Source organism: Ceratotherium simum, chromosome 14 (genome assembly GCF_057802395.1).
Source record: "Ceratotherium simum simum isolate JZ-2026a chromosome 14, ASM5780239v1, whole genome shotgun sequence".
Taxonomy (NCBI): domain Eukaryota; kingdom Metazoa; phylum Chordata; class Mammalia; order Perissodactyla; family Rhinocerotidae; genus Ceratotherium; species Ceratotherium simum.
The window spans coordinates 26,784,288-26,810,166 of NC_141913.1; the positions used below are offsets into that span (position 1 = coordinate 26,784,288).

At 44.5% G+C, this 25,879-nt stretch overlaps 1 protein-coding gene across 4 annotated transcripts in view; it reads left to right on the top strand.

Annotated features, from left to right (window-relative positions):
* Positions 1 to 25,879, top strand: part of FHOD3 (formin homology 2 domain containing 3) — a 466,256-nt gene that overhangs the window by 182,455 nt on the left and 257,922 nt on the right. For all 4 annotated transcript variants that reach the window (XM_014781352.2, XM_087439151.1, XM_087439152.1 and 1 more), the window contains exon 4: positions 23,990 to 24,057. In XM_014781352.2, coding sequence (XP_014636838.1) covers positions 23,990 to 24,057 — 68 coding nt within the window. The remainder of the gene's footprint in view (positions 1 to 23,989; positions 24,058 to 25,879) is intronic.

Here is a 25,879-nt window from a genome sequence, read left to right on the forward strand (position 1 = left end):
CGTCTTCTCAATTGGGGTCAGAAGGGGGCTGAGGTTGGATGGGTAGAGTGGCCCCCATTAAAGATGGGTCCCTAATGCTGGACAGAATGACAGAGATAAAGCCGGACACTAGTTAAAGTGGTACAGGCAGGTTTTAATCAGTAATATATTATTGCAATAAGGAGAAGAGTCCAGCATGAACTGCACTCAGCTTCAATTTGTGTAGAGGTGACTGGGCCATTTAAAGAGAGGTGAGGTATGGGGAGGGTGAGTGAGGGCTCGGGCTCGGTAGAGTCAGGGAAGGGAAACATCACAAAAAGCGGGGAGGAGAGATTGGTCCTTGTGAAACCCCCCTGGGTTTGTGAACTGGCACCTATCAAAGTTAGGTTCCTCCCCTCCCACAGAGGCTGGGAAAGGGGGGCCCCATCCTCAGGTGGCAGCTAGAATGAACAGTAGTAAATTCTTCCCACAGCCTTGAGCTTTCTCAGGAAGGCACTTTAAAGGGGGCTTGAGTCATCCTCCAGATGTGGCCTTGAGCTGTTAGAGACTATGTTAGTGTTTGTTTAAGTCTTTATAGGCCAAGGTTGAGGCCTAGCTGAGAAGAGGGCTCAGAGGAGCATGGCTAGCGTTTGGTCGAGGAGAGAATCTTCATCAGGTAACATTTGATTTGATGAGGCAGGAAACGGAATTGATAGTTTTTAAAGTGGGACTAATGTGATGAAGCAGATATTAAAGGAGATTAGATTGGCTTTGACTATTAATCACTTTTCATTGCATCTTAGAACCACAAATGCTCAAAGAGATCATTAAACTTATAAGCCCTTTATTTACAGTGGAGGTAACCGAGATCTAAAGGATCAAGTGATTTTTATCCTGTGACGTGAAAATAGTCCAAACGTATGTATGTTACCAGGAGTGTGTATATATTTGTGTGTGTTTGTGTGTTCAGTACGAGGAATGACTAGGCACTGTGCTAGGTATTAAAGGAGTCACAAACTTCTGTCATAAATTCCTGGGAGCCCTGAGATGCTCATAGTCCAATGAAAAGGCACAAATATGTGAAGAGTCGGCAGCACACTTAGAGATGATGAGCTCACATGGCAGGGTATGGTTCTTGGCATAGGAAGTGAGGGCAAAGACAGGAGAGGTCCAGGACTGTAATGGTCCAGGGAGACAAAGAACCATGGAATGCCAGTGCTGAAAGGACTGCAGGGGTACTGTAGCCCAACAAACTCATTTCATGGGTCTTGATAGGTGGACAGGATTTTGACAGACTGACGGAACAAATAAAGGCTCTGGGAAGGAAGGAGGGAGCCCCCAGGAGACAAAGCATGACATAGGAGAATGCAAGGTCTATTCAGGTGGCAGTGAATGGGGTGGGGGTTGTTGAGCAGTAGGTTCCAGAAGGTGAGCAGTAATTGGTCTCCTGTAGGTCTGGTTTGTTAGTGAACGATTTAAAGGTTTTTAATGTGACTTTTCTTCGTCCACCTGTCACTTGTAACTTTGGCATGTTGGCAAAGTACCTTAGTCGAGGTCATCATTACCTCATTTTTTGATGAATGTAGTGCCTTCTTAGCAGGTTTCCCTCCTTCCTTTTGTCCACTCAACAAATATTTATGTAGTACCTTGGATCCCTCCAAATGGTTCTCCACACTGAATGTAGCCAAATCGCTCTCTCTAAAACACACATTGGATTGTGTCTCATTTCTCTACATAGAACTGCTCGTTTGCTTTCTGTTCCATTTATCTTCTCTTCTCTTTAATCTCATCCATTAGTCCCGGCTGTGATACTTCTGATAACCTCCCACTCTAAACTCTCCCTACTCTTCCCACCTGTCCACTCAATGTGAAGCAACAGACCAGGTTTGATGGACTTTTACCAACTTCATGCAGTCCATGAAGCTCAAATAATAAGCGTGCTAGAATCTTCTGTATCTTTTCATGTCTTGTGGCCCCCTTTTGGTGGCCATTCCTGTGTGTCTTCATTGTGTTCAGTTGTTCACACATATTACAGGTATAGTGGGTGATCTCTGTTTTACAGAGATGGGAATGAGCTGTATACATAAAATAATTTTCAATAAAACTAAACGTTATCCCTTAAATATAAAAATTTTAAAGAAGTTCCTCAGATTTTGGTGTAAATCTTTCTGATACTATACATTTCCTTTTCTATGCCTTTGTTAAATAAAGGACGCTGAACCTACTCATAATTTAACCTTTAATAGCGAGCTTCAGGTCCTAGTTTGAGCTGCAATACTCTGGTCCTTTTTGTCTAGTGATCAATTTTCCAGATTTACTTGTTTCCTTAACATTGGTAAAGTTTATAGCTACCTGTGTTGGTCGTAAAGTTTACAGCTTCTGAAAATTTCTGCCGCATTTTAGTTGGCTTGCATTTGTCCCAATAGCAGCATTTTAAGAAGTGTTCAGTTGATCAGATCATAAAAGGTCATTTTAGGAATATATAATTTTTGGAGTGTATTTGATGAATATTCATTGTTCTTAGACATATATTCTTAAGAACTTTTTGACTATATTGAATGAATATATTAGATGTATTTCTTTATTTGGAGAAAGTTTATATCAGAATGGAATGTCTTTAATCAAAGGACCAGATGCATAAATGTAGAATGGATGACTTCTCCCCACTCCACCTCCCAGCTCTGGCTGCCCCTCCAGTCGACGGCCCAGTCAGGCAGTGCTGATGTCCCCCTCGTCCTTTCCAGCTACTCCCTCTCATGGCTCTTCCAGCTGCAGCTGCAGGGGCTGAGTCAGAAACAAATTAACCATTCCTAAAAACCGGTCATCCAGAACTAGACGGAATTAACTGTTGAAACCATCACATCCAAGCAAATTGCTAAAACTTCATGAATAACGAAGAGAAACAAGTACATTCAGCAAACTGGGTTTAGGCAAATGGACTTTCTGCAAATTGGCCTGCTTCCATGCAGTGGCACCGTGATGGCCCAGTGGAAGACGGTTTAGCCCTGAGCCTCGGGCAATTCTGAGGTCCAGTAGCCAGAAGCCTTCTCTTCCTCGGTGCTGTTCTGGACAGCCCCAGCCTTCACACCTCATACCTCACTTCATATACGGCTTCTGATTTTCTGTGTTCCTATACCAGGTCACCAGGCACATTAGAAACATGGACAAAATGTGATTTAATTCTGTAGAGAAATATTTGCACATATGCATGGAGATGTTCATTGTCCAACGTCCATCAAAAGTTTCCATAGTGGAAAATTGGGGGTACCTGAAATGGGCCCCCAGAGAAGGGAATGCAAAACTTAATTACAGTCCTTCTGGCCTAGGAACATGCAGCATGAGGCTCTTGCCTGTGACTTCGAGAATATTATCACTATTGACAAATATTTTGGTTATTCAAATGCCTTTTCCACTTATGTACAGTGTTTAAACTTTATTCTGCAGGTTTTCAGTTTCTGTAAGACTCTAAAATTTAAAGTGGGAGAGTGACTTTAGTCATCTTGTTTACTGTTGTGACCAGATGTTGTACACAAAACAAACTGTAGCAGGCAAACAGCATTTGGTCCTTAATTTATATCTTTGTAGCAACCTGGTTTGATAGAACAGACTGACTTCAGTATTAGTGAATAATTTGCATTTCATCTGCCTAAGCAGACATTAGTACTGGTCTCAATTAGGGATCATCACAATACCATGAATTGCCTCCATGAATTTACTGTCTCTGCTTTTGTCTCCAAGTTGAGATTCCAGCAGTTTTTCTCTCCTGTCTTGAGCCCTTCCTTCCTTGTGGCATTAGGAAAGGATTCAGACTTCTCTGGAAACTCGAGCCATTTCCAACCACAGTTTTCTTGCGCTGGGCTGGGCGGGGCTGGAGGTATTGGGAGCCCGTTTGCTTTTGAAGAGCATTAACTCCTTTTTTAAAGCTTTTAAAGCATTCTCCAGCTGGTGTTGGAAATAAACCTTAATTTCCCTCAGCTTTTTTCTTTCACTGAAAGAGAAAAGCAACAGGGCTGAAGGAAGGAGGGGACTGGTGGAAAATCATTGTTGCTTTCTGTGTTTGCTCTCTGCATCTCTTTTCTTAGCAAATTGCTTTGTGAATTTCTGCAGTCAGCTATAATCTACTCTTGAAAGGCCTCCTTTTGGACCAAGCTCTTCAAGTGAGCCAAAACTCTTTCTAGGACTGCAGGGCTTGGGAGAAGACAATGAAAAGAAAGGGAGTATTAGCATGTGGTCCTTCTATTGAGATTGCGAAATTTCCTTAAGTTGTTGTAAAGGTGGCTGGGGGGGAAAGGTTGAAAACGCTGCTTTTTTTGGGAGGCGGCATTCACCACCCTCCCCTCTTCCCTCTCTTTCTCTTCTCTCAACCCCCTCACCACCCCCCTCCCCGCCCCGCCCAAGTTAGTTGCAACAGAGAGCTTTTTTACATGGTTCTGAAAGCAGGTTGTGGAACCTGCATTCACATACTGTGTTGTGGAACACAGCGTTTGTGTTCCACTGGTACCATGGACAGATACCACACAAATATTTTTTCTCTTGATGTTTTGAATTACGATCTCAACTCAAATAAACATAAAATGCAAATGATAAAAATCTAACTTTTATCATTGCTTTCCAAGTCAATTAAACATGGAACTAGGTTAAACACAATTTTTATATAAACCGCAACAGACAAAGGTATTTTTATCTGATGGCTGGCATTTTAAAAGGCATTCCTTCCCCTCCTACCCACTAAAGAAAAAGTCCTTACACTGCCAAATCAGAGACAGTCTTTCTGGACCTGTGACTTCTGCCAATAATCTAGTTGAAAGTGAGAACAAATTAATTCATGTTTCCTTAACTCCAAACAAGGATGTGAAGGAAGCTTGTTACTATTTTATGCTGGGACCTGGGTTGGAGTTTTAAGGAATTAGGCAGAAGGTGGGTGTGTGTGACACTTTATCTGTCTTAAAGATCCTGAAAGTCATTCCTAGCTCTCAGAAATTATAAAAAAGAAGAGAGTGGAGACAGAGTTCAAACACTCTATTCAGCAGGGGAGAGGAAGAGGGAGGGTGGGAGGGTCCTGATTCTTTCATTCACTCCACAAAAATATATTCCGTACCTATTACGTGCCAGGCACTGTTTAAGCTTGTAGGGATATAGCAATGCATAAAGCAGACAACAATGCCTGCTCTTGTGGAGCTTACGTTTCAGTGGGACAGAGAGACAATAAATAAGGTAAATACATAAAATATAGTGTGTGACAGTGATAAATGACACGAGAAGAAAAATAGGCAAACGGTTCTGAAATGAGAGTGTGTATTTGAGTGCGTGTTGGAGATTTTAAATAGGGTCGCCAGGGAAGGTCTTGCCCAGAATGAGATGTTTCAGTAAGGGCCATGAATTAAATGGGGACAAGGGGGAAAACAGGGTGACCAGAGAGGCGAGGGATGATTGCTTAGACCAGGGGTGTAGCAGGGCTGTCATAAGAAAGGGTTGGATGGAGTTATTTGCCAGATGAGACTGGAGGTGTCAGAGTGAGAAGTGCAAAGCCTGGCCACAGGGCTCCAGCCTGAGTGTCTGATGCAACCCCTTGATCCCTCTGCTGTGGTCTCTGAAGCAGAGTCACCTAAGACTTTCAGTTTGTCCTGTTTTATACTTTGTGTGATTATTTTCACAGTAGTTTACAAGTTCCCTGAGAACAAGCCTGTTTTCTTTTTCTTCTTTCTTTCACACTTCATGGAGTCCAGTAAATGTTTATTGGCTTGAGCGCTGAATTGACTATTGTAAGATCAGCACTTAAGAGACACAGAACACTGTAGAATACCTACCAGGTTTAGAATGTTTGACTCACCTGTGGTTAAAATGATAGCTGAAGGGGCTGGCCCAGTGGCTTAGCGGTTAAGTGGGCGCGCTCCGCTACTGGTGGCCCAGGTTCGGATCCCAGGCGTGCACAGACGCACCGCTTCTCTGGCCATGCTGAGGCCACGTCCCACATACAGCAACTAGAAGGATGTACAACTGTGACATACAACTATCTACTGGGGCTTTGGGGGGGAAAAAAAAAAGGAGGAGGATTGGCAATAGATGTTAGCTCAGAGCCGGTCTTCCTCAGCAAAAAGAGGAGGATTAGCAGGGATGTTAGCTCAGGGCTGGTCGTCCTCACACACACACACACACACACAAAAAAGATAGCTGAAGGCAATCATGGACTCTTCTCTGAGCTAACCAGACTCATTCATGCCCCAGAAACAGATGCATGAGCTCGGAACACCGGGAAGAAGGGTGGAGCCTCCCTTCAAATGCAGCCCCCTGGGCTCCCCTTCTGGCTCCAGAGCAGCCCTGGAGTTCTGTGATTTGGAAGTGGGGGATTGGAAGAATTTGGGATTTTACCAAGTGGTATGACCTCTGGTTGGAAGGCCAGTCACTGAAAATGACCCAGGGTTTTTAGTGTGACCCCAACTCAGGACAAGCCAGCAGGGCAGTGTGGCTGATGGAGGGGCAGGAGCAGTCTGGGTGGGCACTGCCAGATGTGAGCAGAGCTCCCAGCAGGGTTGGGCTAAGCGAGATGCTCCACTCAACACAGCCAACTGGTGTTTTTGCACTGAGGAAGGAAAAGAGAAGCAATAGTAAATTCACACCTGCTCTTTACTCTTTCTAGCCTGTCATTTTTTGTGTTTTGCTGTAGATTAGTTAATCTATTTACTGAATTTGAAGATCAGGTATGTCAGAGGAGTCCACTCCCCTCTGGCTCTTTTTGTTTTATTCTCAGGTGAAAAAAGTCATAATTAATGCTAGTGAAATACGTATTTTCACAGAAGCAGGGCAGGTTTCGTATTACCCCCATTTTTCAGATGAAGACCTGGCTCAGAGATTAACTATAGTTCAAGGTGGAGGTGCCTGCAAAGTCTTTCTAGCCAGTGACATATCTTGAATACCATATGTTTCGCCATTGGAGAAATATTTTATCATCTCTGATGCTGGATGAGCTCTGGGGAGCAGGTTTCGATGGCAGGATTAGAAGCACTTGTACTAGCCACACTTGGCGTGGACTCCTTCACATTCTAACTGGTCACCCCTGGTGGTCGCCTCTCTTTCAAGCTCTTCAGGTGTTCACTAAATGCCCTAAGGTCAGTGGTTCTCCCAGTGTGGTCCTGGCACCTGTGAGTTTGGTAGAAATGCAGAATCGACTGAATCTAGATCTGCACCTGACAAGCCTTCCAGGTGATTTCTGTGCACATTCAGGTGTGAGAAGATTAAGGGTACCACACATCAAATATTGACGCTGGACTATTTTAAAATAAATCTTGTCACATGATGATCCCAACTTTAGATGATTCTTAGTCATGAGGGCTCCTCTTGTGTAGGCAACTGCACCTCTCATTGCTTCCCTCTTGTTGCTCAATTCTCGAAACACTTTTCTGTTCACTTGTCCAGTTTATTATATCACAGGAAATGTGTAGCCCGAGTTTCTGCTGATTTGCTTTGCAACTGAAGGTAGGGTGTGGCTGTACCCTTTCTATGTCCCTCAAATGCCACATGTGGGACTGGATAGGGAAGGGTTGTTCTTTACGTTCTTATTTGATTCATGGAGATGCTAAAGGTGCTTCCCTGACTTAAGGCTGACTTTGCTTAACTATCCTCAAAATAGAGTTATTCACTGGTAGACTAAGGCTGAAAATCTAGTCTTAGGTCCCAGTGGGAAGATAAAAAACATGCCTCCTCTTAATTTTCAGACCTGGAGAAAACAAAAGGAATCTCTGCTTCCTGCCATGCAGAGCAGCAGTCTGGGCGCCTGGTTTTGTTCTAATGGCACCTTCATCTGCAGTCAGGGTTTGAGGGAGCCTCTGAGTGTGGTATAATGATGGGTCTTCATGTCTCTTTCTTGAACAAAGAACTCCAGCCCTTCAGGGGGTGTGGTGAAGCCTGGGGCCCTGCTGTCTGACCACAAAGATTACTGAGGACATTTTCCATGCCTGTGGCTCTGGTCTGTGTGGAGTAAGGGCAGAGCCCACAGGAGACCACACTGGGGCCACCAAAGGGAGCCACCCTTGCCAGCTTCCCATTCCTGGTTCTGTAATAAGTGCTACCCACACTTAGAGCCCTGCATTTGGAGTTGTCACCTAGATAATGGTTCACACAAAGGGTGGGGCCAAGCCAGCCCCATACCCCTTTATCACTTGCTTGCATTTCTACTCCTGGAAATACGTTTGCCCTTGGGAAGGAATGGGGGCCACTGTCTGCATCTGGGGGTGATGTGTATGGAGCTTGAGCCTGAGGGATTGGGTGGGTGGTAGATCACCAAAAGCCAAAGAGAACTTTACCTCCTGCAAAGGTACTTTAAGCCCCCTCCCCACACATATGCCCTGACTATTGTCATGTTCCACTAAGAAGTTGACTTACTTTCCCTGCCTGAAATAATTCAACTGGTGATAGGCCTGCCCGGATTCATGGTGATTTGATGACTGCATTGTGGTGTTAGAAGAGCGTGCCCTTTTGCTTGTCTTCTTTTGTCAGTGGCCTGTGGTTGTGACTCTTTCTTTTAAAGGCTCCCTTGGCTCAGACTCCAGTGTGAGTTGATGGTTAGGGCACTGAAAGAGAGTGTGAGCTCCCGCCCACAGAGCCAGTCGTGGTCCAAAGCCTGTGGGTTGTCTAATCTTTAGCTGCTCCCAGCCCTCACTCCCCACCGCTCCTTGAAAATCCAGGGGCTGCTCCAGTCCTTTCCCTTTGAGCTGACTCAGGCGAATTAGGTGGACCCCAGTGAAGAGCTGCTCCTCCTGAGGCAGAGACCCTGGATGGGAAAGGAAGTCAGAGTCATCTGGGTTCCAGAAGTGGACTTTACAGGCAGGTGGGGAGAGCACTGTTGGAGTGCTTTGGTTTGCTAACAAATGGCACCACCACCATGGCAAGACACCATCCACATTCAGTGAACTTGAAACTTAGCATGGAGCCTGTTGGTTGGGTGAATATCAGAAAGGCATCGCTCAGCCTACCTACTGTGACCATGGTTGATGACTGTTCCAGGAGTCAGCCTGTGTCTAATCCAGAGAAATGAAATGACGCTGCCCATGCATGGCTTCTTTCCTTTGTATCTTGGGGCTGCAAAGGTGCCCCAACACCACCAGATGCTCTCACTTCTTGGGGTCTTGGCATCTGCACTCTCAGCCTGGAAAGCTGCGCCTACCTTTTTTCACCTGAATACCTGACTTACTTTCCCAGAGTTTGCCTGGAGGTCTTAGGCTTCTGGAAGCCTCCCTGAATGCCCAAGATGGCTGGGCACCCCTCCCTAGCCCTCCTCTGTTTGATCGCTTCCTATGTTAGACTGAACGTTATCTATTGGTAGATCTGTCTGTCCTTTTAGACTCTCAAGTTCCACGCGGGAGCACAGTGTTTTGTTCATCTTTGAGGCTGGGATGCAATGCCTTCCCCATAAAGTAACTGCTGGCAAGTGGCTCAGAGTCATGAGCCCCCCTACACTATATGATGTCACTCTGCAGTTCTGTCATTCATGGGAGAAGTTACAGCTAGGCAAATAGCTGATTTCATTAGGAAATACTAATGATTAAGTATTGGGTTCAGAAATACTGATTCTACTGAAACTTCTAACCCTAGGTTTTCTTATCCTCTTCTCTTCAGAAATTTGAAGCCACATCCGCATTGTTTCCTAGTTATGTTTTCCAATATGTTGGACTCACCTAGCTGTTACCACAGAAAGGATAGCCATTAACACCTGGATCATTTACATATTCACTGTGACTACTTGCCACAGCTGCATGGTACCCTTGGCTTAGTCCTCCTTGGCACAGCCTGGTAATAAACCCCGAGGGAAAGTGTCGGGATCTCAGGGAGGACTGGGATGCAGCTTGTCCTTTTGATGTGGAGACACCTTCAGTTCAAGTGTGAATTTGTTACAAGAGAAAACCAATATTTAAGGTTTGCTACACTTAATTGTGAAAATGCAATCCTGTATTCTTTACTGTGCCACCCCCCTTGGTTCATGAATAAACACTAATCAAAACAGTTGTTTAAACACCCTTTTCTCTGGTGCAGTTTTGTTTACGTTATACGATACTCCCAGTAGATTAATGGCCGTTTCCATCTTGAAGAATACTTAAAGGAAGAGTCGGGCCCCACGGGGTGGGTCAGGTGGACTACTGAGTTTTGCCATCTCTGCTCGGTGACGTGATTGATGCCAGATTGTTCCCTTTTGACCCCAGTTAATGATCCTTATCTTCTCTCCAGGGATTAGACATTGGCTTCTTTTTCTCAAAGTGTTTAGGGCAGGGATGGTGAACATTTTCCCTGTCAAGAGCCATTGACCCCAGGAAGGAAGAGGCCGTTTCTTTGAGGGGGTGATCGTGCCGTGGAGAGGCAGCCCCTGGGGCCCAGCTGGGCTGTCTGAGCTCAGGCGACCTTCTCCACACTTAGAAGGACCTGACAGATGACAGGAGGTGCCTCGCCAGCCCCGAGTGCAGTGCCCCTGAAAGGCCAGACTATTCACTGTATGGAGAGTCTTGGGTATTTTTTAGGAATGTCATTGATGCCTTTGGGATTGGAGAGAGAAAGAAAAGTGGTCTTTACTGAGACTAAAATGTGCCACATGCTTTACCAACGTTACTGTATTCATCATTGCATTGCTTCAGAATGTTGGAATGTGTATTTTTTTTTTTTTGAGAAAGATTCGCCTTGTACTAACATCTATTGCCAGTCTTCCTCTTTTTCTTTTTTTTTCCTCCCTAAAAAGGGGGAGGGGCCCTAAAGCCCCAGTACATAGTTGTATGTCATAGTTGTAGAGTTGTAGCTCTTCTTTGTGGGATGCCGCCTCAGCATGGCTTGATGAGCAGTGAGTAGGTCCACACCCAGGATCCTGAACTGGTGAACCCTGGGCCACTGGAGTAGAACGTGTGAACTTAACCGCTACACCACCAGGCCGGCCCCTGGAATGTGTATTTTTAATCCTTTTTTTACCGATAAAAAAACCAAGGCACAGAGAGGAATCTCTTCTGAAATGCCAACATCGATTTAGGAGTTTGGGTGGTGGTATTGTCCAAGGCTGTAGTGGAGTAGTGCAGAAGGCCAAGGGCAAACCAGGGCAGTGGATGGTACAGGGCAAGGACCTTGCCAGCTGGGAGTGCGAGAGAGGGCAAGTGAAGTGGACACAATGCCCCCAACCTTGGGCAGGAGAGGAGGTCGGGGGCTGAAGGTGGCAGGCTCTGTGAGTGAGGCTGAGGTGAATGGGGTGCTTTGCAGAGGCCGAGACTAGGACAGTGCTGGCCATAAACGGTGCCTAGGTAAGAGGGTTAAGTAGTTCTGACGTGTGTCCTCAGGGGCTAGTGGGGTGGGTATGTGATTTTTTAGATGTCTGTCTTCTAAATTTTCTCCCCAGAGAATAAAATAGAGTTAGGCCTCACACCCCATTGAGAGGGATGGTCTCCTATGGACACCACCAGGGACTCTGGATGCTTCCAGAAGAGCAGAGAGAGAATGCCCTCATCTGTTCAGGAAACCTCTCTTCCCTTGTGCCCTGTCAGCAGGGGGTGAGAAGGGCCAAGCTGCCGGCAGTGACTGCCGTTGTGCTGTGGTCACCTCAGGGGAAAACCCCCCCACAGTCCAGCAAAAGAGACTCAGCAGTGCGGTTTCTTTGTTGTTGTTAAAAGAAAACTAGAGAGAGAAATATGTGTAATTTTGAAAGAACATACATGTAAACATTTCAACTGAATTCTAAACGGAAGTGATAAAAGCCCATAAATAAAGTAAATATTTTAAGGTTCTCCGGATGCCTAATCAGGGGAGAAGAGAACAAGGGAAGAAAACAATGTAGAAAGGAAGAAGGCAGGAGGGCAGGCGGCCAAGCCATTTACAGTAGGGGGGGGGGGGAGAGAGAGACGTCAAACGAGACTAGTTCTGAAGTGAAAACGCCTGAAGTAGAGGGTCCCCATCACCTGTTTTTCAACCCACTGATTGCCTCAGGGTGTGTTTGCTCCTTTTCAGATGCTAATGATCGGATTACCCGGGTCAGCCGCCTCCTTAGAGGGGCAGTATCACAGTGCTGACCTTCTTGGCACATGTGCAGGGTTCTGTGGGTTGGGCAATCGGTTCAGCTTCTCTGCAGAGGGAGGCGGTAGGACTGGATGGTCTCGGAGGACCCTTCTCTCTCCACCATTCTTTGATCCTGGGGGGAAAAAGGCGTGTTTTAAACAGAATTCCAATTCATTAAGTGGCCTGCACTAGCTGACCTCGGCCTTTTTGCCTTTGAGAAGGGACACCTTTGTTAAAGCAAAGATGGGAGCAGATGGAAGTGCACTTTGCTGGGCCCCTAAGCTAACCAGCTCCCTCAAATTCAGGGGGAGAAATAGTTTCCTACGAATGAATTTAGAACCAGAGGTACATGGCTCTGCCTGAGCTGCCTTCCTCAGTGAAGATGAGGAGGGTGGGGGCACTGGTTTCCAAGGTAACAAGCTGGAAAGCCTGTGGAGCTGGGTGGGGCTCAGCAGGGTGGTGATGACAGACAAGCAACCATGCACATAATCATATAATTGGATGTCTGGTGCAGCCTCTTGGAGGCTGTTTGCCACTTTAGGGGGGCCCTCCTACATCTGGCACCTTGTGTGTGCCTCTCGAGCACAACGCCTGCGGTGCCCAGTTGTCCTCTGTTGACAAGTGATCTTCTCCCCTGACTGTGAGCTTCATGAAACCAGGCATCTTTGTTCATGCATCTTTTTTACTCCCCTGCCTGGCATGGCCCCTGGAACACAATAAGTGGCAGTGATTGTATGAAGGAAGGAAAGAAGGGAGGAGCCAGAATTGCCTGCTGAGGGCTACAAAGAAGCATCCTGGAATGTCCAGGGTCTTAAAATTTCTTTCCCCTTTGGAACCCAGAGAAGGCTATGAGCATGTGCTATTACCATATGCACAGACATACCCGAAACTCACCCGTGGACCCTCTTTTAAGGATCCCGGGTCAACAGATCCCTGGCCTTAAGTGGTAGAACACATACATGTGTCCATCAGTCATGAATATGGAGCACCGACCCCAGGCCAGATGCTGCCAAAGACTAGAGGGAAACTAGCCTGGATGAGAATTGGCTCTGGTGTGGGAGATCACAGAAGTGCACGTGGAAAGAAGAGTGATGCTTCATGGAGAATATGCCGAGTCTCAGGACTGAGGTTGCATGTGTGCAGAGGGGTTGTAAAGAGAGCAATGCCCTTCATAATCTCCAGGCTTATGGCCTCTCACTCCCTGTGGCCTCACTTTTGGATATGAGTTTTTAAAATAGACTTTATTTTTGGGGGGAGCAGTTTTAAGTTTATAGAAAAGATTGAGCAAAAAGTACAGAGAGTTCCCATATACCCCTTCAACATCCCCCAGTTTCCCATTATTAATATCTTGCATGAGTGTGGTACATTGTTACAGTCAGTGAGCCAATATTGATACATTATTATTAACTAAAGTCCATATTTTACATTAGGATTCATTCATGGTGTTATACATTCTACAGGTTTGGACAAATATATCATAACATGTATCCACCGTTGTAGTATCATATAGAATAATTTCACTGCTCTAAAAATCCCCCATGCTCCACCTATTCATCTTTCTCTCTCTCTCCCTCTGAGCCCCTGGCAACCACTGATCTTTTTACTGTCTCCATGGTTTTGTCTTTTCCAGAATGTCGTATAGTTGGAATCATCCAGTGTGTAGCCTTTTCAGTTTGGCTTCTTTCACTTAGTAATATGCATTTAAGGTTCTGCCATGTTTTTTTTGTCTTTTGAGAGCTCATCTCTTTTTATTGCTGAAAAATATTACCTTGTCTATGTGCCATATTTTGTTTATCCATTCACCAATTAAGGACATCTTGATTGTTTCTAAGTGTTGGTAATTATGAGCATGGGTATGATTTTCATGTCTCCTTTTGCAGTGTGGCCAAAACAACATGGCAATGTGGGGCTGTGTCTTTGAGGGCTGGGCCCATTTACAGAAGGGAAGACTCTAGGATGTTCTTACGTTTGGCTAACCTGTAAAGCTGTGACCAAGGTGGATGTTGGGGGCGTTAGGAATCTGGGTAATATATGATCCTCCTAGGTTCTTTTTCAAGACTTCATAGTCAACTTGGTCGATTAGGTAATCAATCATTTATTGAGGAATTAGGTACTGGAGATATAGAACTAAGTTATTCATGGGCCCTGACATCAAGGAGCTCACAGTTTAGTGAGGAGGTAGAATTGCAAAAGAATCATTATATGTTGGGAATATTTAAACACTGTGTGAAGAATTAATGACAATGGCTAATTTACAGGGTGAAAAAATAGACACCTAAAAACACCAGACAGCACCATCATCAGAACTCATTCCAGCCCCACATGACAAGTGTTACGATACAGGTGAATACTAGGACTTCCCAGAGAGGGATCTGAGAGGCTAAGGAGGGAGTATCCAGGAGGATTTGACCTGGCACACAGGGAGCAGTAAGGTGGAGGAAGCGGGGAAATCCTGTTCCAGGTTGGAGCGTGAGGCTTCTTCTGAACCCAGATGCTCAAGGATGGCATTCAGCTGTCTTAGGGGCTCCATTTCAGGGCAGGGTTTCTGACAACAATTGCCCACGTTCTCCAGTGTCCCATCTCTCATTGAGTGGCCTCCCCACAAACCCAGTTGGCCAAGCTGGAAATCTAGGAGTCCTTTACTCCCCATATCCCACATTCAGCTCTCTCTCTCAATCTCTCTCAAATCAACCCCTCGTCATCTCTACCGTTCTTGTCCCAGCTTTACACAGACTTGCTCAGATGATGCCAGAGCTTCTTAACTGGTTTCCTGCTCCTACCTACTCCTCCAATTCACCCACCCTGGCTGGCCATGCTGACAATGAACTTGATGAAACCCTGTCTCATTAAATTCCTGCCCTGCTTAAAATCCCTCCAGAGCCCTCTATCCCTGCCTGAGAAACAGAAAGTTGAACATGACAGCATGGCACCACGAGACCCGTCCCCGTGCGGGCTCTTTAGATGTCTCCAGCCTGATGCTCTCACTGCCACACTGAAGTGGTTGTCCTCTTTGAATACACTGCTTCCCTTGCAGCCGTCCAGGCTGTATTCCTGACCTCTTCTCTTCCTCAGCGTCCCATTCTGCACAGCACTTCTCACCGTGGTTAATTTTTACTTAGCCTTCAAAGTCTGTTCAATGTCACGTTGTCTGAATGTCCGCTCTCAGGCTCCAGGTTCACAGGTTTTTCCACTCCTTCCTCTGTGGCCCCTTCGTGTTGCCATTACCTTCTCATATGACATTGGCATTATTTGGGAACATATCTCTGTCCCCGACTAGGCCGTCAAATCTTTTGATGGCTGAGTTGTCTTCCTTTCCTTTGTAACCCTAGCGCTCAGCATAATACCTGCTTAGTAGATAATAAATGAAGGATTATTATAAGGATTGTGTTACAAACAAATGTTTAAAGTGTGATTGCACCCCAAAGGAATTTGGATTTAAATTCAAACCCAAGCAGTCTTGTCTCATCAGATATCATGACCTTGTCATCATTTACATTTAGCCTCTTCACCGTCAGGCTGAATGGGCTGCCTTCTGGCTAATTGGGGGTGGGGGGTACCCTCATGCATCCCTACTCACCTCATCACCACAGGCTCTTCTCACACCTGGCCTCCTAGAACAAAAGCCCTTGCTTTTGTATGTTGTGTTTCTCTCTGAATTTACATGGTGACATGAGTGTCATGGTTAGGATGTGAGTGAGTTTCAATAGCCCAGTTGTTTATTTTTACTGTACAAACAGAACATATGGCTAATTCCATTTCTACTAACCATTGCTCTCCTCCACTTCTGAGAGCCTCTAATCCCAGCCTTGGGGCCAGCAGCTATGTCCCCTCGCTGGCCTTAGTTTCTTCATCTGTAAAATGAAAATGTTGGATTCCATCAAGGATTCTTACCTTGTGGTCCACAGAATCACCTGAAGACCCACCGAAGTTTCTGGGTACCCATATCCTCTGAAATTGTGTTAACATTTTGTGTGTCTGAACCTCTATTTATGACTCGTATATGACTTTCAAATGAATCTGTGACTCCAAAAAGCTTAAAAGTCGCGGGAGAAAAATGATTTCCAAAATCTGGCCAAGCAGTTTTTTCACTGAAAAAATAGTTTCTACTTTGTCATTTTTTTTTTTCTTTAAAAGATCAACATGTAATAATGAAGCAGTGGTTTCAGGTTGAAATGGGTTGTACTTCCAGTGTATCATGTGGCACATTTGAATTCATGGGGAGAATTTCTAGAGTGGAATTCTTTTGCCTCACTCAGTGCTCACAGTAACTTGGGCTGTGGGCTTCCGGCTGGGGAAAGGAGCATAACCCAAGCCTGGCCCCTGATTTTCTGCAGGCTGTCTATTGTCACATTTCCGAGTCGTTCTTCGTTGGATCTCTCTAACTGGTGAGTCTGAAGAGCAAATGTCACAGAGCTAAATCCTGGCAAATGAGGGGCTTATTTCTCATGGCTGCACCTGAAAGATCATGATGGCTGTATTCTCTGTAGCTGGTGCAAACAGATTTTTAAATGTAGGCATGGACATTTGGACGTTTTGCCTCTGAATTGATTTCCTCTCTCAATGTGATGTCTTCAGTAGCAGCCCAAGGGTAAAAGGAAAGTTATCGGGCCGGCCCCGTGGCTTAGCAGTTAAGTGCATGCACTCCGATACTGGCGGCCCAGGTTCGGATCCCGGGCGCACACCGACGCACCGCTTCTCCGGCCATGCTGAGGCCGCGTCCCGCATACAGCAACTAGAAGGATGTGCAACTATGACATACAACTATCTACTGGGGCTTTGGGGGAAAAAAAGTAGGAGGATTGGCAATAGATGTTAGCTCAGAGCTGGTCTTCCTCAGCAAAAAGAGGAGGATTAGCATGGATGTTAGCTCAGGGCTGATCTTCCTCACAAAAAAAGAAAAAAAAAAGAAAGTTATCGTTTCCCCCGTGCAGAGGAGGGACTTCTTGTTCTTGGTCCAAGCTTTCCATGGAGCGCCTGGTGAATATGTTTGACTCTTGGTGAGGGAAGAGTGTGCTGTAATTATTAGTCTTAAAGTCAGTGATTTTTATGGTCCCGAAAGCATGATGCATCTTTCACTCCCCCACTTCCCTTGACACACTCACTGATGCCTTTGGTTCCTCTCCTCCGCATTCTTTCACTGATATAAGTGGGTTCTGATTTCTTCACTGGTTCCTTCTAATATTCTGGTCTTTCTTTCCCCACATGCTGAGGTTTTCTTCGTTGCACTTTTGGCTGAGCAGGACACACAGGACCTCTTGAGCTGCGCTTTTCAGTGCTGATATTTACAGGCCACGCAGGAGGCTTCCTTCCCAAGGACAAAGCAGGAATGGTCCCCGAAGGCCTTTAACTAATTTGCCCTCTACTCCTTGTTATTATAAGCTAGTTTAGAGTGTAATACGTTAATTGCATCTCTTAAAGGAACATATTTCATTTTAAAAGGCAAGAACCATGGAGAGAAAAGATGGGGGAAGTTATAAAGACTTTAACAAATGATGTTCTGATTATACCTCCTTTCCCCACCAGATGTAGGCTCCTAATTGCCCTTTATTCACAGGCTAATGATACACAAATGACTGCGCCCTGGGCTGATTCAGCTTGGAAAGGGATGGGAGAATAAATGCACACATTTATTGGCTAAGCAACGGCTGTGCTTGACCTAAAAATAATGGGTGTATAATCGGCCCCCCACAGCCTCTCCCCAGCTGCTGCAACTGGCACTGCCTCTTCCATGGGATCTTCTGCAGCCTGAGTTCTCAGGAGCTACTAGCCATCCCTTGGGGCTGTGCTGGTGGGGTGGGCGGCCCACTTTGAACGCCTCCCACCTGGCAGTCTCAAAGCTTCAGGAGAATGGCAAACCTTTGCTCTTCCAACCTGATCCCAGCCCTATGTTTTACATGTGAGGATTCTGCTTTGAGGTTTACTATTGTGCTTTTTTGATATTCACCCTGAGGGGACCCACTTGTCACTTCTTAGTCGCTCAGGCACCTTATCCCCTGATGCTCTGACTTAGTGTTCTCAAGTTGAGGGGTGGCAGGAACCGTCTTCTCCCCTGTACTCTCCCCTGATAGGAGCTGCACCACCCTCTCGGCATGTGTTCATAACTGAGGTGGATGAAGAGGAGAAAGGGGAACCTCTGAGCTCCTGGGAGAGGTGTGAGGTTCGCATACAGGTGAAGCCTCTGGAGCTGCCCTCTTGCTGGCTTCGAGTGGGCTCCGGGCTCTTCCTCCTGCTCTGCATTTGGGATCTTCTTCCTTTTGCATTGCCTGACTTTCAGGCAATGGGCACATGTGGAATTCCCTCTCTTGGGACCCAGGACCCATTAGGACAGTCTACACAGTGTATCAGGTATAGTTGAAGAGGCAGAGGACCTCCGAGCTCTGCTCCACCATCCACAGGCTGAAGCCAAATGGGCACCCACATCTGCACAGACGTGTGCACACAGACCTACAGACGTGTGCAAGACCCACACACACAGAGCAGAGGCTATAGGCACCGATGGCAGAACAAGGGAGCCTCACGATTATCAGTCATCCTTTACCGAGGAAGCCTTGCCTGCGTCATGTAACCCAGGACTGGGAATCACACCTGAATTCTGCATAGACAGGTTGCTTCTAAAGAAGGAGTGATTGATGTACAATAGGAAATGCATTCAAGAGCCATGTCAGGCATACCCTTGGGAAGCTGGCAGGCCAGGCCCTGTTCCTAGCTGAGCCCTTCATACTCGAGTCTAATGGGTCTGCACAGCCATGGTGAGACCTGAATGTGACACAAATGGAACATCCAGTTTCTTGAATTCAAGAGTGTGCCCCAGCAGTTAAAGCTCCAGACCACATCTCCCATGGCGCATCTAGCCTTGCAGCAAGGAAGACAGGACCTGGGCTGTGGGAAAGAGCTCTGCTCCGTTGGCTTGTGTAGGCTGCTCTTGAGTGCATCAGAAGGCTCTCAGTAGTCATTGGTTTGGGTGTGGTGTCTGACGTGGTGAAGTGTCTGCTGGCTCCTCTTCTACCAGTAGGACTTGTGCCTCTTGTAAAATGACAAATTACATGTCATTTACAAACATCCTTGGTCCCTAATCCTTCCTAACCTCTAGGTAAACAGTGATGTCTCCTAAAATATATGTTAAGAATCAACAGATCAGGGCAGACTGGACATAGAGGCTTTTTGGTACCACTATGTTTTAAAAATAGATGGCAATTTTGAGTTTTAATTAAGCACTGTGATTTCATCTTATACCATGATATTGGTTCTTTGTAGAGAGAGAATATCAACTGTCTTATCCCCAAATCAGTACTCTAAAGTAATACCTCTTTGAATGAATACTTGCTTATTTTAATTTTAACCACAATGGTGATGATTGCAGTATTGTTTTCATATGATATAGGGACCAAATGCATGACATTTGTTAAAATAGTGATTGCAGAGAGAAAGGAAAGGTTTGCAGTACTTTGAGAGAGGGTATCTTTGTTTGTAAAAAAGAAACTTGACTGCCAGTCACTTTTATGAAGGGTAGAAAACCTACAACTTAACAGATACCGGGTGGAAGTATTTCTGATGTAGACCTCACCTCACCAAGTGCTTTATAGCATATGGAATTAAAAAGCCAAGTATTTCAAAGGACATTTCAGCCAAAATATGTAATATTCTTAAAGGTTAGCTGATCTTTTGAGCTTTGATATTAAAAAACAAAACTACTTTAAAATTTGTGAATCTCTCTCTGAAGTTTGTAGTGATAATTCTCTTGCATAAAATAAAGATTTGGGAACTTTGTTATTTTATTATTCAGCTTTGTTTGGAATAGATAATTATTTAAACTAACAAAATGAATATATCATTTTTTTAAAAAAATTAAAGACAATTGGAATGGGAAGTACTTACTCTTCAAATAGAAATTGTAGTTTGTTTTAATTAAAAGAGACTTGCCAAAAAAAGTAGGGGGGAGAGTTTTTTGGCACTACTTAAAGATATCTTTGGCATTTGCACAAGGATGTTTCTCATCAAAGGGTAAGAGGCACTGTCGGGCCTCCCTGAGGTCTTCTGTTCTAGTGCCACTGAAGAGTCATTTGTGATGTCCTAGAGGTTAAAAATACAGTGAATGCATATCAGTTAAAAGATAGAAATTGTCAGATTGGATAAAAACAAGGTACAACTATATTTACAAGAAACTCTACGTAGATAGGTTAAAAATAAAAGGATGAAAAAAGATACACCATGCAAATTCTAATCCATATTAATATTAGAAATGTAGACTTTAAAACAAGGGATATTGCTAGGGATGAAGAGAGACATTACATAATGATAAAAGGTCAGTTCACCTAGAAGACATAGCAATCCTAAATGCAAGTGCACGTAACAACAGAACTTCAAAGCACATAAAGCAAAAACTCATAAAGCTGAAAGCAGAAATAGACAAATCCACTATAATGGTTGGAAATTTCAACTCTCCTCTCACAGTAATCTACACAAACTCAGTAAGAATATAGAAGACCTGAACAACACTATCATTCAACTTTTGTTCTTGTTAGTGTTGTGAAATCTGTTCTGACTCCTAGTGACCTTGTGTACAGCAGAGTGGAACCCTGCCTGGTCTTTTTGTACCATCCTCTCATATCCTGGTGCAATATCAGGTAATAGTTTGCTGACATTCATAGGGTTTTCATGGCTGGTTTTTATCAGATCATCACTCAGCTTGACCTAGTGGATATGTATAGTACAGTCCACCTGATAACAGGAGAATACACATTCTTTTCAAGTGTACATGAGACATTCACCATGATAAACCATATTCTAGGCCATGAAATAAACCTTAATAAGTTTAAAATAATTGATACCATACAAAGTGTATGTTTTTACCATAGGGGCCGGCCCAGTGGTGCAAGCGGTTAAGTGCACGCGCGCTGCTGCTGTGGCCGGGGGTTCGCCGGTTCGATCCCGGGTGCGCACCAATGCACCACTTGTTAAGCCATGCTGTGGCAGTGTCCCATATAAAGTAGAGGAAGATGGGCACGGATGTTAGCCCAGAGCCAATCTTCCTTAGCAAAAAAAGAGGAGGATTGGCATAGGATGTTAGCTCAGGGCTGGCCTTCCTCACTAAAAAAAACAAAATTTAAGCTAGATACCAGTAGCAGAAGGATATCTGGAAAATCCCCATATATTTGGAAGTTAAACAATATGCTTCTAAATAAACCATAGGTCAAAAATCACCAGATTAAGTTATTTCTTTTTGAATTGAATGAAATATTCAACATTTATTCAATTTTGAATTGAATGAAAATGAAAACACAATACATCAAAATTTGCAGAATGCAGCTAAAGTAGTGCTCAGAGAGATATTTATAGCATTGAATACTTATATTAAAAAAGAAGAAAAGTTTCAAGTCAGTTATTTGTTTCCACCTTAAGAAACTAGAAAAAAAAGAGCAAATTAAACCAAAAGCAAGCAGAAGGAAGGAAATCAATGAAATAGAAATTAGAAAAGAAATGGAAAAAACAATGAAATAAAAAGCTGATTCTTTGAAAAGATCAATAAAGTTGATACATCTCTAGCCACACTGACCAAGCTAAAAGGAGAGAAGACACAGATTACCAATATCAGGGATAAAAGAGAGGAGATTGCTATAGTCAATAAAAGGATGATAGGGAATATTATGAACAACTTTATGCTCATACATTTAACAACTTAGATGAAATAGAGAAATTCCTTGAAAGACACAAGTTACCAAAGCTCATTCAAGAAGAACTAGATAATCAGAATAGCCCTAGAATAACTGAAGAAATTGAATTCATACTTGAAAACCTTCCACTAAAGAAAATTCCAGGCCCAGGTGGCTTCACTGGAGAATTCTGCCAAACACTTAAGGAATAAATATTACCCAGTCTACGCAAACTTGTTCTGAAAGTGGAAGAGGAGAGAATGCTCCCAACTCATGAGGTCAGCATGGCCTCAACATCAACCCCATTACAAGGAAACAAAACTACAGATCAGTAGTTCTCATGAATATAGATGCAAAAATCCTCAACAAAATACTAAGTCTTTCTCAGATAAATTTTTTCTATTTTAAAAACTGATTATTTTGACTATAGCACCAAGTACTAAAACCTTAACCAATGAAGCACAACTAACTATAATCTTCATTCATATGAATCAGAAGTCATGACAGATCACTGGTAACTAAGGAGACTCTGACTGTGATATTGTGAATCTACTTAAGACATATTTCTTCTTGTCATCTGGTGGTTGATAAGCAAGAAAGTCTACTGCAAACCTTATTACCTTATAAAGAGATACCTGGAATTGACTTATCTACTGATGATCTTCCAGGATAGGATAAATCTTCCCCTCTTCTTCAGGGTGTACATATCCTCATGCTTGTACCTGATAGCTTTATTCCTATTTATTAGAAGTGGTACTGGTGAAAAACAAAGTCTGTGTCTCTGGGATTTGAGAATCCCAAGGTGTTAACTGTAGAAACTGAAGAAGTGATCACCCCAGGGACCTGGGTTCTACTACGGGGTAATGCGGTTCACTCCAATACATACTCACGTATTTGGGGGGCATGCAGACATATCCTGCTTATACCAGAGTTTTGCCAACTCCTTCAGATCTGTATGTTCTGTGGCTTCCTGCTCAAGTCCATGTCCCTCACACAAGAGGAGAATGTGGCTCTGCCCATTACCCCGCAAAGGCTGGAATTGAAGCCCAGGGTGGCCAGCCACCAGCATGACATTGCTTTGAACTCTTTTATTCTATCTAAATATTTTAAATAATTTTACATTCAGCATATATCATGTTTGATTTAGTACAAAAATCACTTTCCTCTAAGTCTATTATTATCTGTTCCTGTTTTATACATGGGGAATCCAAGGCTTGTAGAGGTAAAGTACTTTGCCCAAGGTCACATAGCTACTAAGTGGTGACACTGGGTTTGAAATGCAGGCCATCTGATTGCTTAATCTCTGCTCTTCGTGGCTCCACTCTTCAGTACTGAACCCCGCAGTGCTTGAACAGTGCCCGGCAGGTACTCAGTAAATATGTGTTGGATGATGTATATTGGGGTGGTCTGGCATCCTGTGTTAAGAACCCAACCGTAGGCACATGAGCCACCTGGGTCAGGGTCAAGCTTGGGTTCTGGAAAGCTGAGCAGATCCACGTTCCTGGGCCTCCTGCGTACACCAGGAGAACTAGATTCTCCTTTCCTTCTGTGTGCCTTCAGCACTTTGTAGTGCTACCCCTCTGGCCAGATAGTAATTGGTGGCATACTCATCTGTATGTCCAGCTGCATTGTGACCTCTGGAGGATGGGTCGTGGGTCAAGTTCATCTTCATATTCACAAGGCCTGGCCTAAGTCGTACATGTTAAATGTGACTGATTGAACAGTGGGCTGTAGAAGTCGTCAGGAGTCTTGAGCCAGAGAGTACGGAGGCAGGGCTCCTCCATCGGCCTTGCTTGGAGCCAGGACTCATCCTTGAACATGAGTGAGAGCCCGGGTACAGGCAGAACTAAGGCTGGGTTCCTGCCTAGAGGGCTGTCCCTAAGGGAGCCAGTCAGTCTTTAGAGCCACTGTGCTGCCCTTGGATCTCTTGAGGCAACCATCCTACCCCAGGGAAAAGGAGGCGCTGCAAAGCTTTCTGAGCCCAGCTGCAGAAAGCATGGTGCTGCAGGGGAAGTGAGGCAAGGAAGGAGGGAGGTGGAATGATGAATTCTGTTCTGGCTGTGTTAAATTTCTGGATATAGTTGGCCATCAAGTGTAATAGTCTATAAACAGCTGGAAATAGAGATCTGGAGGGAGATAGGGAGGGGGCTGGGTATCATTCTCCACAACTCACACCCCTCTTCTTCCACCTCTAACAGTCCAGAGTGTTCTTTGCATTATTGGAGGTGAAATCTGTATCCGAAATGCAATGGATTCAGTTTATTCACCTTTCCAGTGGAAATTCTGTAATTGTTTATATCCTCTCTGTGTTTTTACCATCTGTTGAGTCAGTTTAATTAATTTTGTATGTTGTTTCTTTATTTCAGAAAAACTGTACAACTCCACTGGACGAGATTTAAGAAGGGCCCTTTTCTCCCTGAAGCAGATATTTCAGGTAAAAAAAGGAAAAAGTGCTCTTAGGTCCTGTTTTTTGCATTGCCTGGGGAATTAGATACAGACAAGTTTATACCTTTTCCCAATCACAGAAAGAAAAGTCTCCTTAGATTAAAATTGAAATTAGGTTGAATTATCAGTTCAGAATATTTTCACCATATCAAATATTTCAAACATAATAAGAAGACAACTTTATCAAATCAGAATTTTTCCATATTTACTTCAGATTTAAAAAAAAAAAAAAAAACCTGCGACAGGTATAATTGGAGTCTTGTGTTCTGCTCCCCAACATCAACCATCCTCTTCTTACCCCATGCCCAGGTCCCCTCTTTACTGATTGTCTAATTTGGTGTTGATCATGCTCATGCATGTTTCCGTACTAATGGTGAATATTCACCAGTAATATGTGATATCCTTTTGTATTAACTTTATGTATATGTTATCATGTTGCATGTATCTATACTTCAGCTTACTTCTTGAGAGGGGGGTAGATGTAGGCATGACTGATGTAGCTCTGAGTGAATATTCCATTATATGAGTAAAACACATGTTGCTTTGTTCATTCTTCTGTTGGCAGACAGTTTGGTGTATTTCCAATGTTTTGCTGTTATAAACCATGCTGCTAGGGACATGCCCCCTTGTGCACATGTGCAAGTGATTCTTTCCGGTTCCATCTTATCCTTCTATCCTAAGCCTTCCCTCTGTCCCTGCCCTGAGGAAGTCACAAGCTTAGTGAAGCAGTCTAGGACAGGTATGCAGACAAGCCTGAGACTAGGACCCTATGTAAGACTGCAGAGGAGAGAGACCAAGAGCCAGGAGAGGAGGACAAGGCCGCTGTGCCTGGGCAGGATCAGGAGATGGCTTCGTGGAGAAGAGGCATTTGCACTGAGCTTATGTCTGTGTGAGTTCATCATTCTTTCTGTTATGATTTTGAACTCTAGAGAATATTCCACTTCTCTTCAGTTCCTGTCTTATCCACATCCTTAAAGGATTTTCTTTATCAGTGATAGTTCCTAGCTAGAGTGGGTGTCTTCCTATCTGAGAGGGAACAGGCAATAGGGCAGGCCAACAATCCATCCTGTCTGCCTGTCCTCCTCCCATTCTTCCTTAAACTTCTTCAACATGCCCTCATCTTTTTTTCCGGAGTAGAGCCGCTTCTCAGTGTCAACATTTCTGGAAACAAGCCCTCGTTTCTCTTCCGACAGCTACAGGTGTAAACCTGTCTCATCATTGCCCCCTCATGTTGCCCATCTCAGAAATGCCTTGGGATTTGGAGTCTGCCTTGGTCAGGCCATGTCTTCTGGAAAAACTGCAACAATTGTCCATAGGCACTGCCTGCTTTTGGTCCTTCCCAACTCAATCCATTCTTTAGCTTCTCACCAGAGGGGTTTGAGGCAGTCATTCTCTTGGTGGTTCCATGTAGCCTTCTGGGTTACATCTGAACTTCCTTGTATAACACTGAGGCCCTTCTGGATCTGGCCTGTTGCCCACCTCTCTGTTCTTGGCTGCATCCTAAGTTCCACCCGTGATTTCATTCAGGGAGTAAGCCATGCCCTTTCTCTTCAGCACCTTTGCCCCTGGACCTATTGCTCCTATTCCAGAAAGCATTTCCACCCCACATCCACTTTCTGTGTCTCTCAGTTTCCCCCTGCTATCTCCTCCTGCTGGGGATTCTCTCCCTAAATGACCCCTCACTGCAGTCATGATCCCTCCAAATACCTCTCAAGTTCCTTGTGCTTACCTCCGGTGTAGAACATAAGATACCACAGGGCACTTGTCTGAGTCTAGCTGTCCGTGAGCTCCCTGGATTTCATCGCTGGGTC